Here is a 15083-nt window from a genome sequence, read left to right on the forward strand (position 1 = left end):
CTTGAAGAAGGTGTCTTCCAGAAACTGGCAGTAGGACTGGGAGTTGAGCTTGACTCCATCCTCAACCCGAAAAGGCCCCACAAGCTCATCTTTGATGATACCAGCCCAAACCAGTACTCCACCTCCACCTTGCTGGCGTCTGAGTCGGACTGGAGCTCTCTGCCCTTTACCAGTCCAGCCACGGGCCCATCCATCTGGCCCATCAAGACTCACTCTCATTTCATCAGTCCATAAAACCTTAGAAAAATCAGTCTTGAGATATTTCTTGGCCCAGTCTTGACGTTTCAGCTTGTGTGTCTTGTTCAGTGGTGGTCGTCTTTCAGCCTTTCTTACCTTGGCCATGTCTCTGAGTATTGCACACCTTGTGCTTTTGGGCACTCCAGTGATGTTGCAGCTCTGAAATATGGCCAAACTGGTGGCAAGTGGCATCTTGGCGGCTGCACGCTTGACTTTTCTCAGTTCATGGGCAGTTATTTTGCACCTTGGTTTTTCCACACGCTTCTTGCGACCCTGTTGACTATTTTGAATGAAACGCTTGATTGTTCGATGATCACGCTTCAGAAGCTTTGCAATTTTGAGACTGCTGCATCCCTCTGCAAGATATCTCACTATTTTTGACTTTTCTGAGCCTGTCAAGTCCTTCTTTTGACTCATTTTGCCAAAGGAAAGGACGTTGCCTAATAATTATGCACACCTGATATAGGGTGTTGATGTCATTAGACCACACCCCTTCTCATTACAGAGATGCACATCACCTAATATGCTTAATTGGTAGTAGGCTTTCGAGCCTATACAGCTTGGAGTAAGACAACATGCATGCAGAGGATGGTGTGGACAAAATACTCATTTGCCTAATAATTCTGCACTCCCTGTATGTAAAAACCAGTCCATCTAACATTTATAGAACACCTTTATTTCATTTTTTCCCATTTTTTAAAAACACGTTTTAAACTTGATTCTATTTAGTTTTCTAACTCATTCTTTTAAAAAGTTCATTTACTGTGTAGTTTCTACTTTACTGAGCTGTCTTGTCTCATCATACCGCCTTTATATTTTATTGAGCTATTCTACGTTTTTGTTGCGTGTGTTGTGTCTCAGATTTTGATTTAATTTTCCAACTCGGGATCTGTAGATGATTCATGTAACTAATGCACGTCATCAATTGTGCAACTTTGTACAGTTATAGACTGTATAGGAAAAAAAAAAAAATACTGGTAAATTCTACCCTTAACATTTCATATAATGAAAATTGAATCAAGTCTTTTAATGGCATTGGTTTCTGCAGAGGCCATGAAGCTCCCAGTGCACAGTTTTTGTGCTGATGTTAATTCCAGAGGCGGTTTAGAGCTCTGCACTCACTGAGTCTGTGGACTATTACTCGACAACCCTAAATCACTTGAATTCAAAGATTCAGAGGAGAGGCCCAATACTTTTTGTCCTTTTTTCCCCTTATTGGTTATTTGGTATTATATAGACAAAAATTTTGAAATATTATTCTGGTCACGTCCCAGCGAATCTCCAAAACCTCTTTAGTTGACACCAAAATGTGGGTATTAACGGCAAAGAGCTTTGGTATTATCTGGTAATGAATGTGCTTATTGTTATTCACATATGTATCTGAGATGTGTAATTATAAGCCTTTTTACAACTGGAAACAGTGCAAAATAGTTTCTCACTGTGATGACTCTAAAGAAATAATAGATATTTCTAGGGAGTGAGCACAGTAGTTGTGATGGACAACAGTGTCTCTGTGCCTCGGGCTGATGATTCAGCGATGTGTCTAATGGAAAGTTTTTAGCCGCTTTTGAATCTTCCCACTACTCACAGAGGAACATAAACCAACAGATCTACACAAAAAACAAACCAGCCGCCCTCTCTGGTTTTCATCTTAACTCGAGCCACTCTGCAGCCGCATCTTTTTCAAACTTGCTTTAATGACTTGGACTGTCCTTATTATTATTTCAGTATGTTCTCTGCCCTCGCTGCTTTTCTTTCTACCTTCACTCCCTGCCCTTCTCTCTGTAGGTCAGCCTCCTGATGCTGATGCGCTGGTGTTTTTGTTTCTCCTGTTTCTCTCCCATCCTTTGCCTTTTCTTTCTCACCTTTAAGTGGTCAGATACTGTAACTCCTATCTGGTGTTTATAGCAAGTATGCAGGAACTAAAAGCTTTACTCAAGGCTCTACTCTGCATGCATAATGATTTATTGAGGTGTTGGGATTGTTGGGTGGGGGAGCTTGGATAATGACGGTGCTCAAATTATGGTTTGTGTCTCTCTGTGTGTCTTCCCTCCTGCTATGAGGCTAATCACTGGAGATAAGCAATACTCCTGCCGTTTCATCAGTGCCGATAATCGCTACCTCTCACCATCTGTCGAGCAAAAATAATTTATTCAACCTCCATACATAACTTCTAGCTTCTGCTGTTTATTCACCGCTTTTCTAGTGAGTGTGGCGCCAACACCTGTTGTCATCCCTGCTATAAAAGGAATGGTTTGCTGACTAACAAGCTTTTAACATTTTGAAACTTCACGGGAGTTTTTGCTCATTTCAAAAGTTCAGCTTGAGAACTTTTGTTACCAGCTTGCTGTCTGATATTCCTCTGTGTTTTTATACTGGGTGCTATATGTAACAGACAAAAGCCTGCGTGAGTGTGTAATCTGTTTTTAACCTTTTGTTCTGTGTTCCTTCTAGGAAGTATAAAAGGAGCGACAATAGTGGATGCTTTGGATACCCTCTACATCATGGAGATGTTTGAAGAGTTTGATGCTGCTACTGACTGGGTGGAAAAGAGCCTTGACTTCAACGTGGTAAGTTGCGTGTGTGCTCTTGTTATGGTCAGGTATATAGCAACAATAAAATATTGAATATTATATTTTTTTGTGCAGGTAAATATTATTTTGATTTTCTTGATATATACGATATAATTTGGAGGCTACGTCGCTCACCCCTACTACCCACTGTCCCACTGTGTAGCCCACAAAAGCATCCAGTATTAGTAGTGCATGAATCTCTTCTATTCTGCTGAAGTGAAACAATATTTAACTGCATCACAGAATTACTGTGCGGGTAATCAAAGGTTCTCGACAGGTGTTATGTTGAACCAGCATCCTTCTACCTTCTAACATATATAACTCTGTGATAAATTATTTGCAGAGTAAGGTGAGTTTCAGTTGTGTCAACTAGACCACAGCCTGTGGTTAAGTAAAAGTTATGTAAACATGAAATGAAAAAGCTTTTGGCGTAGCCGGTCTGAAACGCCTCTGAGGTGGTGTTGCTTTACAGTTAGTTTCCTCTTTGCCGTGTTAGCTCTCCTGCATGGTATGCTGAACAAAAACTAACATAGAACTGAGCTGACTAGATCGGCTTGCTGGCAACAATATCTGTTTCGGGATCAGAGCAATATCTGATCCAAATATCGGATTGATGCATTCGTAGCGAAAATGCCTCAAACATTTTGCACAGAAGACCAGTTTTCCTATAGGTCAATAAAAGGGTCATTGAAGAATAAGGTTCTAAAATGTCTTTTAATTTCCTGATAATTTGCTTGTAGGTATTTAATTTGAAAATGATTTCCTAAAGACTGGTAGAAAAGAGTCATAGCTCATGAATTTGACCTTTTTATACCACCATAGTGGATTATAATGAAGACTTCAGCTTTAATTCAAGAGGTTTAATAAAGCATTGCATTATTAAATTTTAAGAATTTAAATGCATGTAAATTTATGGTTCTTAGGCCATAGGGGGGGGGAGTCAAATTTCATTCAAATAATCATCAGTACAAGCATTTTTTATATTTTCCTCTATAAAAATGACATACATTTAACTGGGTTTCACTAAATATTTCCCCCCCGATCATCCATGCTCCACCTTCCCTATTTGAGAATCACTGGCTTGGCTACTAAACAGTGGACGAATGTCACTTGAATATCTGAAGATAAAATAGAGCAAAATCTCAACAACTTTTTTTTTTTTTTTAAATAACTAACTCCTAACTCCCTCAGAAACTTTTCATATATAAATTCCTTACTTTAATTTAAAAACAAAACCAAACGTGTATTAGTTCACATTCACTTATACAAAATAAATGTGGTGTACACATCTCTCTGTTTATATCTGGTGGCATGATCGTGTGGTGGTTAGCACTGCAAGAAGGTCCAGTCTGAGTACTTTGTGTGTGTAATTTGCAAAATCCACAATAACTGTGGTGGTTCATGTATTTGGATCTTGAAAAAAGATTGATTTGGATTATTCATGCCATGTCATAAATTATCTTCTAAGTGTTCCAAGTGTCTGGCATCTAAATAACTGCAGAGATGAAACAAAACTCAAAAAGCAGTTAGCAGCTTTGGTCAAGTGGTGCTTACACTCAGCATTGTTTAGTTTCTCATGTGACGTTGAGTTTCCTGCAACAGCAAATGAAATCACAACTGTTTGCTCACAGATTTCCTGAATACAACAGTCCCACTTAAGAAAAAAAAAAAGAGTCTACTACTGGCGGAAATCCCAAATTTAGATCGCCACCTGTGCGCTGAGCTTCGAGCCAAATCAGTTCTCATTTTGAGATTTGTTCCTGACCAACACAGAGGAGTGAAAATAAAATTCTCGAGAAGGTGGGATGTTTACTGTCAGTCTTAAATGGTCTTACAAGAGGAGGTGTTGTGTATACAGACATTTAATTGAAGTAAGATAGATCGCCTGGTTTGTTTTCTGTCCATGTGTCTCCACTGAGTCATCACTTGGAATTTAAAAGCTTTTTTTAATCCACAACACGCTGAATTACAGAAGTATGTATGTCTACTCAGTATAGCACACTTAAAGAAATGCTTCAAGTTGAAAGGTCCTTACCAAGGACGTGCTTTCACGCAGCACTCCTGAGGCTGTAAAGTTTTACTGTGAGCTTATGAAAAATAGCAAAACATGTCATTACTTCCTGTAGGTCACACGGTGCTACTTTCCAGTTTGAAAGGCATGTTTTTATTGGAAGTTTGAATGAATGTAATCCAGCCTATGACCTAATGTATGAAATCTAACCTTTATATAGATACATGAAAAGGTGAGCAGGTGTATAAATACATATCACAGTGAGGGCTCTTTATTGCTCTCTTAACTTGGATGTTAGATGAACCCTGCTTGTGAATGTATCTTAGACTGCATATAAAAATGAATGGTACAAACACCACGTTTGGAAGAGAGCGTGTAGTGTTGAGTTATTGGCCTAAATACACTCCTGTAATAAGTTGTACTAAAAATGATTCACATAATACCAACAGCACAAATGAGATCCCAAAACCAAATTCAATGAGCGGATATAATGCAGCAGAGAAGTGACTACAGCTATAGTAACTAGCTCAGTACTTAAGTGTTACACAAAGCTAAGGCCCATAGTGTTGTGAACTTAAGCCTTAATACTATTTAAATGGGTAAATAAAAATTCACTGATGCTAAGCCTAGAAACCAGTGGGTGATGGGGAACTGGCTATATTCGTCTTTTATATACAGTCAGTGCATAAGCATTAGTTTCCCTTTATTTTAAACCAAAGATCTCCAAAAGTTGATTTTGGACGTAGCGTCATCCAAATGACTTCTTCAGTCTTCCTGAAGATGAGTGACGAAACGTTTCTCCCACAAAACGCTACGTCCAGATGAACAGAATCAACTTTTGGAGATTTGCTTTCTGGATGATTGAGAATGCATCAAGACGTTAAACCAAAGATGTTACCACGTTTTTGTACAGGAAGCAGCCTGTGAGCATGCACATTTTTTTAACAGCAATATCAGTTTAGTTTTATTTAAAGTGCATTTCCATTGCTAAGACATAGGCTTGTGCTCATTTTAAGGATAAGACACAATTTAATAAAGATACTAAGCTCTAAACCTCCTGACATTCCAGTATTTAATGCAGGAAATGTGTCCTCGGTGATATTATATATAGACTAATGTGATTTTCTGCTGTCTATAAGGTTAGAAACAATTACCTGGTGTTCCAAAGAGCTCTGCTGATAATGGATCCCAATACAATAAATGTGTTACCAAAATTGTTGAAAATTATGCCACTTTGACTCTCCTGAACATCTGGAAACATCCAGGAAATTGGTGTATTGACGCTGAATTCTGTTCCATAATGGTATCAATAAAAACCCAGAGAGAGAGCCCACGTACAGGTATAATGTTTGATATGTTGCTCTTGAGTTTTCCAGGTTTATTATTCATCAACTTGTAATTGTATGCTCATGGTGCAGGAGTGTACTTCTAATGAGCGTATGTGAATATATAAAGCAAACAGTGAATAATATTAAAGTGCTTTTAGAGCACTTTCTGCATGAGTTGCTCAGTATTTACATACATTTACACAAAGGAACATGTTAAACTTTAGTTTGTAGAAAGTTGCGAGCAAGCACACGGGATCGTAATTGCCACCTGGGGAATATTGACTCATCAGATATAAATCCTGTCAACTAGAACTCCTCAGCTGTTATGACCACTCGTGGAAGGGCTTATAATTCTAATAAAAGATTACACTTAAAAGTTACAAATCTAGTGCAGATTTCTTACACAAAGTCTGACGTGGATATCTCATCTACTGTATGTAATTTCTGCTTTTGCTGATTAATTGTGTGGGCACATGTTAAAGAGTTAAACACAAACATTTTCCCTCCTTCCTTTGATGTTTGCCGTCCTCATTATAACATCCCCGTTAAGAGCTCCTCATTAGGGGGAAACAGCAAAGCAGTTTCTTTGTCTTTCTTTTAGCATGGTTCTGATATCAGATTTATGAAGTCTGATTCTGAAAACCAAAACATACATCCACCAAACATGATATATAAAAGCTCAAGTAGTGTTGTCAGTTATTCCTTCAGATCAGCTTTAATCCTCATTACTGTCTCCGAAACTGTGCATGTTTTGGATGTTTTACTCGTTGAGGTTTCCACGTCTGAATTTTTGGTACCACTGCTTTGTGCATAATCCTTACTGATTTCCAGTATTTGCCAGCAGTCGCCCTGTCAGTCAGACGGCATTGTAACAGCAGGAAGCCCATTGTTTTGTGATCATTTCCTGCAGTAGCATAATGTCGAGATGTAAAGCTGCTTTTGATATTCCACTAAAATGCTTTTTAATGGGAAGGTTTCTGTAGGCGGCTTTGAAACCACCCTCACTGGGGTTAAAATATCAGCTGAGTTAGCTGATGTAAGTCTGACAAAAAACCAACCCAGATTTCACTGAAGAAAAACACTAACCAGCATCACATATTATTAGCAACAATTAAGCATTTGGGGTGAAACGAAGCAGGAAAACGAGTATCAACAGTCAGAAGAAAAGGTTCAACTTTACGTTTGGGTCGCTCATTTTTGAAGCAAAGGAACAAGGCAAACAAGTGAAAGAGATTAAAACAAAGAAAATAATAGCAGTTGTTTGAGACTTATTAATATTAAAGTGATGCCATTACTAATGAGCGTTTGCCATTGAAATGTGTACAAAGAGGACATGAAGTACATAGAGCATAAATATTTCTCTAATATTAGGCAAAGTCAGTATTCTCCAGTACTTTCTGTATGTGCTTGCCAGGATTACCGTCCATCCTATAGGCCATCATCAGGCTACCACAGAGGCTTACAGTCCTTAAGGTTGGATGGAGTCATCCAATTTTTCTATGACTATATTTGCACCACATGCAATAATATCTGGCAAGATTGTAATACTCTTTTTTTCTTAAAAATAGGATAAGCTGTTAAGAAGATGGATTGATTAAAGAAATTCTTCCTGAAGAGCCATATGTCAGATCATCGTTTAGAGATCCTCCCTCCTCCTTTGTAAACCAATAGATTTTACTCTTGCCTGTGGGATCACACAATCTGTGTATGTAGCGACTGGAATGGTGTCCAAAGTTTGCTTGTACCACAACACCTGAGAAAGTGTGACACCTCACTTAGAGTCTTTGAGACTTTAAGAGCCCCACTGGTAATTTATTACGGTTTATTTTCACTTAAATAGCGAAGTCCTGAATCTTTTGAAAGGCAAAGAGGAATAGAGTTGGAATTGTTACACTCTTGGGACGGTTTGTTCATTACAAAACACTGAAACATTTCTTGTGATGAGATAAAGGGAGTTATAGGCCGGTACAGTAAGATTTTTACAACTGGCCACGCAAGATCTGTGGATACACTTTGATCTGATGAGTTGTTGCTGGGAACATTATCTCCTGGGCTCATCTAGTTTCAGTCCTTAATTAGTTCTCTGCTTGGAAAAGCCCATGCTTAGTCAGTTTCCTGTGCGGAGTGTAATGGACCGAATGTTGCAACATCAGGAGACTTGACTGCTTGCCTGCCAGCTCTGTCAGGAGTGAGATAATGTCACACTGCTGCTGACTCAGAGGGTCATTGTCCAGCAGTTTAAAGCAGTGTTGGCTTCTTCACACAGTCACAAAACACTGCAGGATGACTGCTGGCTGAAGATGTTTCCGTCTTTAAAATTAAATTAAAGTATTTTTAAAATTTTGACTTTGATGTAAAGCATCATCTTTTAGCTTATTAAACCTCCGCTGCCAATAGACATTAAAACGTAGGAAGAAGTATTCATTGTACTTTTGGATTACAGCTGCCTAAGTGTTAAAACAAATAATTCAATTGTAATTAGAACGAATTAGTGCTGCAATCTCCCCACTCAATCAGTCACTAAGACTTGGGGATGAAAAAAAGACAGGACACATTTTGTGTGGCACATAATTTGTTTTTTTCCCCTCCCCCTTGCAGAGTCTGTTATCCTATCTCTAGTCGACAGCAGTGACTTATGAGAGCTGTCAGTCAAGCACAAAAACTTCATCCGCCTCGGGAATCTGTTCATAAAGGACGGACGTGAGAGAGAAATGAAGCTTCATTGTTCGACTACTGAGACAAATGGCTATACAACATGAAAATTTTTGTTATTTTTCCCTCCATTAATTCTGCCCAGAAATAGATGTATTGTGTTTTTAAAGACGGCACACTTTATCTCCGGCTTTTAAGGCGGTTTTTGGTACCTAAAGATTTCTTTAAAAACTTTGGAAGCCACTTCTCTTTTTCAGGCTGCCGTACGTGTGCCCTTCAAGGTATGCAGTGCTTTATCAGCATTCTTCGTTTTTTCCTGTCAAACTTAAAAATATGCTGATGAACCAATGGTCAGAATAACTCAAATTTTGACACATACATTAAGAAATGTCTACCTTTGCATAAACTATAACAAAGGATTACATATTATTAGCCAGGTAGTTCTTTAAAAAGTCACACAACTGTGTGTCATACATTTGAAAAAGTAATGCTTGCATACTAGACTAGTATTTATCTTGTGTTTTATAGCTACTTTGTTTGAATTTAACAATACTAAGACTCATCACTCATCAGAGTAATGACATTCAAATAATACTTAATTAAAATTTTTGTCTTAACATTGTTTATTTTATATAAAAAACTCTTTATGATCCATCTCTATGGATACATTTCTAATGCTTATTCAATTCCAGCGTTTTGCTGATTATTCTTTAACAGAAAAAAAGCATAATATTCATAAAAATAGACAAATATCACCATTACTTTTAGACTTTACCATTAGATGTGATTTCTGTTTTCCCCAGTATCTTCTGAATAGGGTAGTTTTTAGTGTCAGAGAGATCAGTTGTTCTGTCTTGGACCTCCTGAACAATTTTTGTCCATTCCAGTGATTGTTGGAAAGTTTTCAGTTAACCATTCCTTAGTCATTGCTTTCTCAGCTGCAGTTTTTAAATGTCTGTCTGGGTTTTTGAGTACAGTTGGCAGATTCCCCAAACACATAACATTAAAATCAAAGTTGATCTATGGGCAGATTGATGATCTTTCTGTTTCCAGAGCAAACTGAAGAATGGTCCTGAAAGACTACAGGAAGTGTCTTTTTTTTTTAATATCAGTTTTGCTCACTAAACACTAAAGCAACATCTTGGATGGCCTGCCCACAGGGGACCATAATGTTGGACCGATAATCCTGTTAAAATGCTCCAAAATAGAAAGGAGAGGTGTGGCTCCAGGCTGTTGGCTACATTTGAGCACACCTGTCAGACAGAGTGTCCACTACCCAACTGGATGACATTTAACAGTCATGGGGAAATTACCTGTAGAGATCAAAGACATTTTTGTACCAAGCTGTAAACATACTGTGAGGGTTTCTGGATTGCTGCCCGGGAACAATATGTTTCAGATGGTTTGGAAAATTCGGTCTCAACTAAAAACATTCGGTAGATCCCTTCTTTAATGTACCATCCTTAGCCATACACAAAGCATGGCTAACCCTAGTTATTCAAAACTTCAGAAACTTTTAGTGAGGGAATTTCCTTCTTCTTGGTCTGTCAGAGATCACTTACCAGAGTCACCCCACCCCACCCCCAATCTGGAGAAACCGAGTTCTTCCCTTTTCTGAGCTTGCCTCGAATAGTTAACATGCCTTAACTCCTTTATAAAACCTGCCACATACCTAATGTTGTGCATTCAAGGAGTGACGCATGGAAAGGAGCATGCAGCACACATGATTTGCTTCAGTATAAATGCTCCTTGTTATCGCATCATTACATATGTCAACCGGTGTAACAGTCCTCTTTTGTCCTTGGCCAATCGTGCTTGCCAAGTGGTCCTGCGCAAGTTTCCTGAATGTCCTCCCTGCACAAGTGAACCTGATCTCACAAGATTTCCACAACCCTACTCATGCGGCGTACTCGCACGCCTCCTGAGCAGATGCTTTCATGCAAACACTTTGTGGGATAAGCCACTTTCTCTTTCATTCATCCTGGCTCAGTTCTAACACACTCATTTGGCTACTCGGTCATTCGTAGCAGCACGGAGAAACCTGGTATTCAAATTTATTCAGCTGTTTACAGCATCAGCCTGAAAATATCTGTCTAGACTGTGAAAAGCTCACCTCTGTCTACTCCTCCCTGAGGCCAAGTTTTGAGTTGTCTGCTTTCTTAGCTCACTGTTTTTGGGAGAAGAAATGTGTATTCATGAGCAGTTAGCAGTTATATTTCGTCTCATATTTCTTTTCTTTTGTCTTTGCTGCAGAATGCAGAAGTGTCGGTCTTTGAGGTGAACATCAGATTTGTTGGAGGTCTGCTGTCCGCCTACTACTTGTCTGGAAAAGAGGTAAGTAGAGAAATAAACCTTCCTATGTTTTGCTTTTATTTATTTATTTGTTTTTCCGCCACCTCTGCACTGAATGAAACTTCGGGGAGTCTTTGGGGAATCTCAGCCTGTAGTCTCACTGATGAAACAGATGGTAGAGTGGAGACTGAATGAATGAATGTTTTCATGTGCTCAAAATCTTTGGCATTATCCCCTTTAATAGCTGGTGCAGTTAGATGTCTCCCATATGGCAGGGTGAATTTAAGTTCTTCGTTTGAGTACCATTGCTCCGTCATCTAGTTTGATTGATTTGCTTCCAGCCTTCCTATGGGTGGAAGATTAACTTCTGTGTTGTTGTTCTTGGATCTTGTCTTCTGTAGCGCCTTTTCGCTATTAACAGTTCTGAAAGCTGTTGTATTATTAAAGAGTTGAGCAGGGAATTTGCTTATAGACAAAGAACCTTTAGAGGAACTACTACAGGGACCAGGGCCTGAATTAAGTTCTGGAGTCACCCCCTAATGTCCTTACTTTGATGCTGGTACTTTAGGTTTGTGGCTTACACCACCAAAATTTGTGACCAGTCAGTCTTCTGCATTACCACAGCCTTCTGGACTTTACTGGAGACCAGTGGCATTCAGCAAATCATGATTAGAAATCTATGGGAGAATTCTGAAGTGCTAATGATGGTTGGCTATCTGCTTCCAGCGAGCCATCAACAGACAAAATGGGAAAACATATCAACCAATCTGGTTGTTATGCTGACACATGCGAACATTACAGCCTCACACTACTTTCAGCTGTGTGGTGGCAGTCATGACTATCTCCCCTTTATAGTTTAATAAACATACTTTGTTTTACTTTTTCTTTGCATATTAAATCCACAGTGCAAATCAGCGCAGCATTTGTTCAGTGTTCTGGTTGGATAAGCACAGATCCTGTCTGCATTCTGAATTTCTTTCTCTTAATGAAGCTGTAATGTTGTGAAACTATGTGCAAGTGTAGTAGAAGTGCAATTTTAATAAAAACCAACCAGATTTTACTGCTGTTTTTATGTCAGTGTGACCGAACGGCTTCAAAATAACTGCCTGGAAGTAGAGCAGAGCGATATGACTAAAAATATTTATCACGATATACATTTGAAAATTTGCAATGACGATATAACTGATGATATAATTGACACTAGACAAAATACTTTACAACTCCTCAACTTTATTAGTGCAAAAAAACAAAACAGAACATCAATGTATTTTCACTTAAACAAGCAGCTGTTTTTTATGTGCATTAAAGTTATATAAAAATGTAACAGTGCAAATGCAAATTCCTTGCTGACAGTTCAAGCGGTGCGGGTTTGTAGCTTAGCAAAGTCGTACTAAAACATTTGACAGATTTTCGAGCACCGTGTACCACATAAAATCGTTTCGAGGTCAGTAAACACAACCAGAATTCATACATGGGATAACATGCTCTACCAAAAATAGTGCTTTGTTGTGTATCTGACGGACGAAAGCTAAACCAGTTCCACACCACTGAAGTTGCAGCATTTTTACAAACCAGTTCTGGTTCATCCATTTCATTCAATGATCCGCTTTCGCCCTCATCATTCTCCGTCGCTGCCATGCTTTTTCTGCCATGTGTGTATGAAAACAAAGGCACTGCGCAGGCGCGTTTTACCCATATTCTATCGCGATATTTCATTTTCTTATCGTTGCCCAACATTATACCGGTATTACCGTGAACGGTATGATATGGCCCAACCCTACCTGGAAGTATTTCAGAGATGGCTGCTGAGTGGAAAGGCTTGCTTCAGGAACACGTGAGCAAAATATAAGCCGAAATTGGCCAGCAGATTATCTCACTCATGTTTACAGTGGCCTGAAAGGTGTAAGAGGCAGCATTATGCAGTTATTCAGCCTGACACAATTCTGTGAATGACTTTAAAGAGCTGCTATTTAACTTTGTTCCTATGCAGTGAGGTTCATTAGCGACCTTTGCAGGAGTGGATATCAGCCAGATGGCAGAAAATGTAGGCTGATTTAAATCTCAGTTCAGTTGGGTTTTTTTTATGTTCTAAAGTAATATTTCACAGACACCTGAACCATGTTTTCATTTAGTCGTTAGTTGTCTTTCACTTACTTTATTTAAGTTTGTCTCACAGTCTTTTTGGGGGAAAAAGTTGCTGTGGCCTCTTTTAGATGAAGTTTTGGCTCTGCACAAAATTGGTTCAAGTTTGCCTTTGATGCTTTCTGCCAGACGGGCTCTGTAAGATGTTAAAGATCCTGCCAGTGAGGTTACTTTTCTTGAAAATGTGTGTTTTAACCCAAACCCTGAGATCTACTTCCAAATCTAACCAAGTTGTTTTTGTTGCCAGACTGGAAACTTTTCTCACTTGTACAAAAATAAGGTTTAAAACAGCCATCCCTTTGTCATATGTCAGCAGACTCATTTCCCTCCTCTGTGCTGGTGTTTACATTGAAATGCACCCAGTCATGTGGTCTGAAGCAATTTTTACTTTCTTCTGTAGTAAAAGAGTGAAAGTTCAGGACACTTGGGGTCAGCGTTCTGCTTGAAAGGGAACTGAGCGGTGGTGTTCCTTCCACCCTCAGAGATTGAATATGTCCTGAAGTGTCTGAGTGCTGAAAAACTATTTCTGCAACCTTGTTTTATGCAAGAAAAACAAGCGAGAAGGGAGATTCCTCAGGGCTTCTCACTTTACTCATAGTGCCAGACCTGTTGTGCTTGTGTGCATGTGTATAAATCTGCTCAGTGACAAGAGGCTGTGAAAATGACACCTGCAGGGTATTGCGCTACTCTGCCGATGCAGAAGTGGTGTCTTAAACTCAGTTTTTTCTTGATGCCATATCTCCTTCGTCTCTTCAGCTTATGACATTCAGTCTCTAAATGAATGATGAAGCCCCACTAAAGAACAGATAATTCTGCACATCATTACAACCCTAAAAACCTGATACCAGCATAAGTATAGCCCATACCCCAAAGATCGTCACAGTTGATTTCTGCTTTTTAGACTGATGTCACCAAGTGGGTTTTTCCTTTAAGTGGCTTCTTCATTACCGCTGACACTTCAGCAGTAATCAGTTCTTTACATGCAGGTATACACCTTAATCTACATCTTCATCTCGGCAGTGAATGAACGAGGCTTGTGAGGCTAAGCGCTTCTTTATTAGCAGAGGGAGGCGGTGTGGGCAGAAGTCAGACTGGAGAGCAAAACCCATTTCCAAGTTCAGTGAGCATTTCCATGCTTCACCACACACAGCAAATCTGGAGGAATATTTTTTCTTACTTGTCAAGTGTTAGATGTATGGATCATGTCATAAAACTAAACAGTAAAATTAATAAGAACAGCGAGCGCTACTTAAAGAGTGCAAAGTGGTTACGTTGTAAGAAGACAATAGTTTAATCTTTCCTACTTTGAGTCCTAAAGCTGATAACAAAGTGGGCAGTATAATACTAATGACAGTGTGAGCCTATGTGTGTGTCACCATAGTAAAGCTTTTGAATAACCATATGAGAGTCATTTTTTCTTTTTTTGTTGTTGTTTTTCTTTTTTTTTTTATTATCCCTTAGTCATAAAAAGGTGATTGGGTATTGTCGTCACCACACCGGGTGGGTGGGTGGACAGAGTGGACACTAAAATTTGTGGACACAAAAACTTGATAAATATGTGTCCAAGGATTTTCAAATGGATACCATAAGTGTATCTATAAAAAATCTCAAATGAGGTTGAACCTTGGTGACCTTGGCCTCAAGGTCAAGGTCAGAGGTCAAGTTTTATTAACTCAAGAAGGAAGTAAGCTTTGATTTTCAAATATATATTATAGGTGCAACTACTAGAAGGGTCAGGGGTAGCGCTGGCGGCCGTCAGTACATTTTTCCCCACACGCTATTTGTCTGTGGTGGATTTGGCTACAGTGTGGCTGTGGTTCAAGAGGTAGAGCACAAGGTCAGAGGTTT

General features: G+C 39.1%; 1 protein-coding gene across 1 annotated transcript in view; it reads left to right on the top strand.

Annotated features, from left to right (window-relative positions):
• Positions 1-15083, top strand: part of man1a1 (mannosidase, alpha, class 1A, member 1) — a 169974-nt gene that overhangs the window by 62127 nt on the left and 92764 nt on the right. Inside the window, exons 3-4 of the mRNA XM_084952760.1 lie at positions 2692-2807; positions 11055-11135. Of these exons, the coding sequence (XP_084808886.1) occupies positions 2692-2807; positions 11055-11135 (197 nt within the window). The remainder of the gene's footprint in view (positions 1-2691; positions 2808-11054; positions 11136-15083) is intronic.

Source organism: Perissodus microlepis, chromosome 15 (genome assembly GCF_051167445.1).
Source record: "Perissodus microlepis isolate ML-2025 ecotype Zambia chromosome 15, ASM5116744v1, whole genome shotgun sequence".
Lineage (NCBI taxonomy): Eukaryota > Metazoa > Chordata > Actinopteri > Cichliformes > Cichlidae > Perissodus > Perissodus microlepis.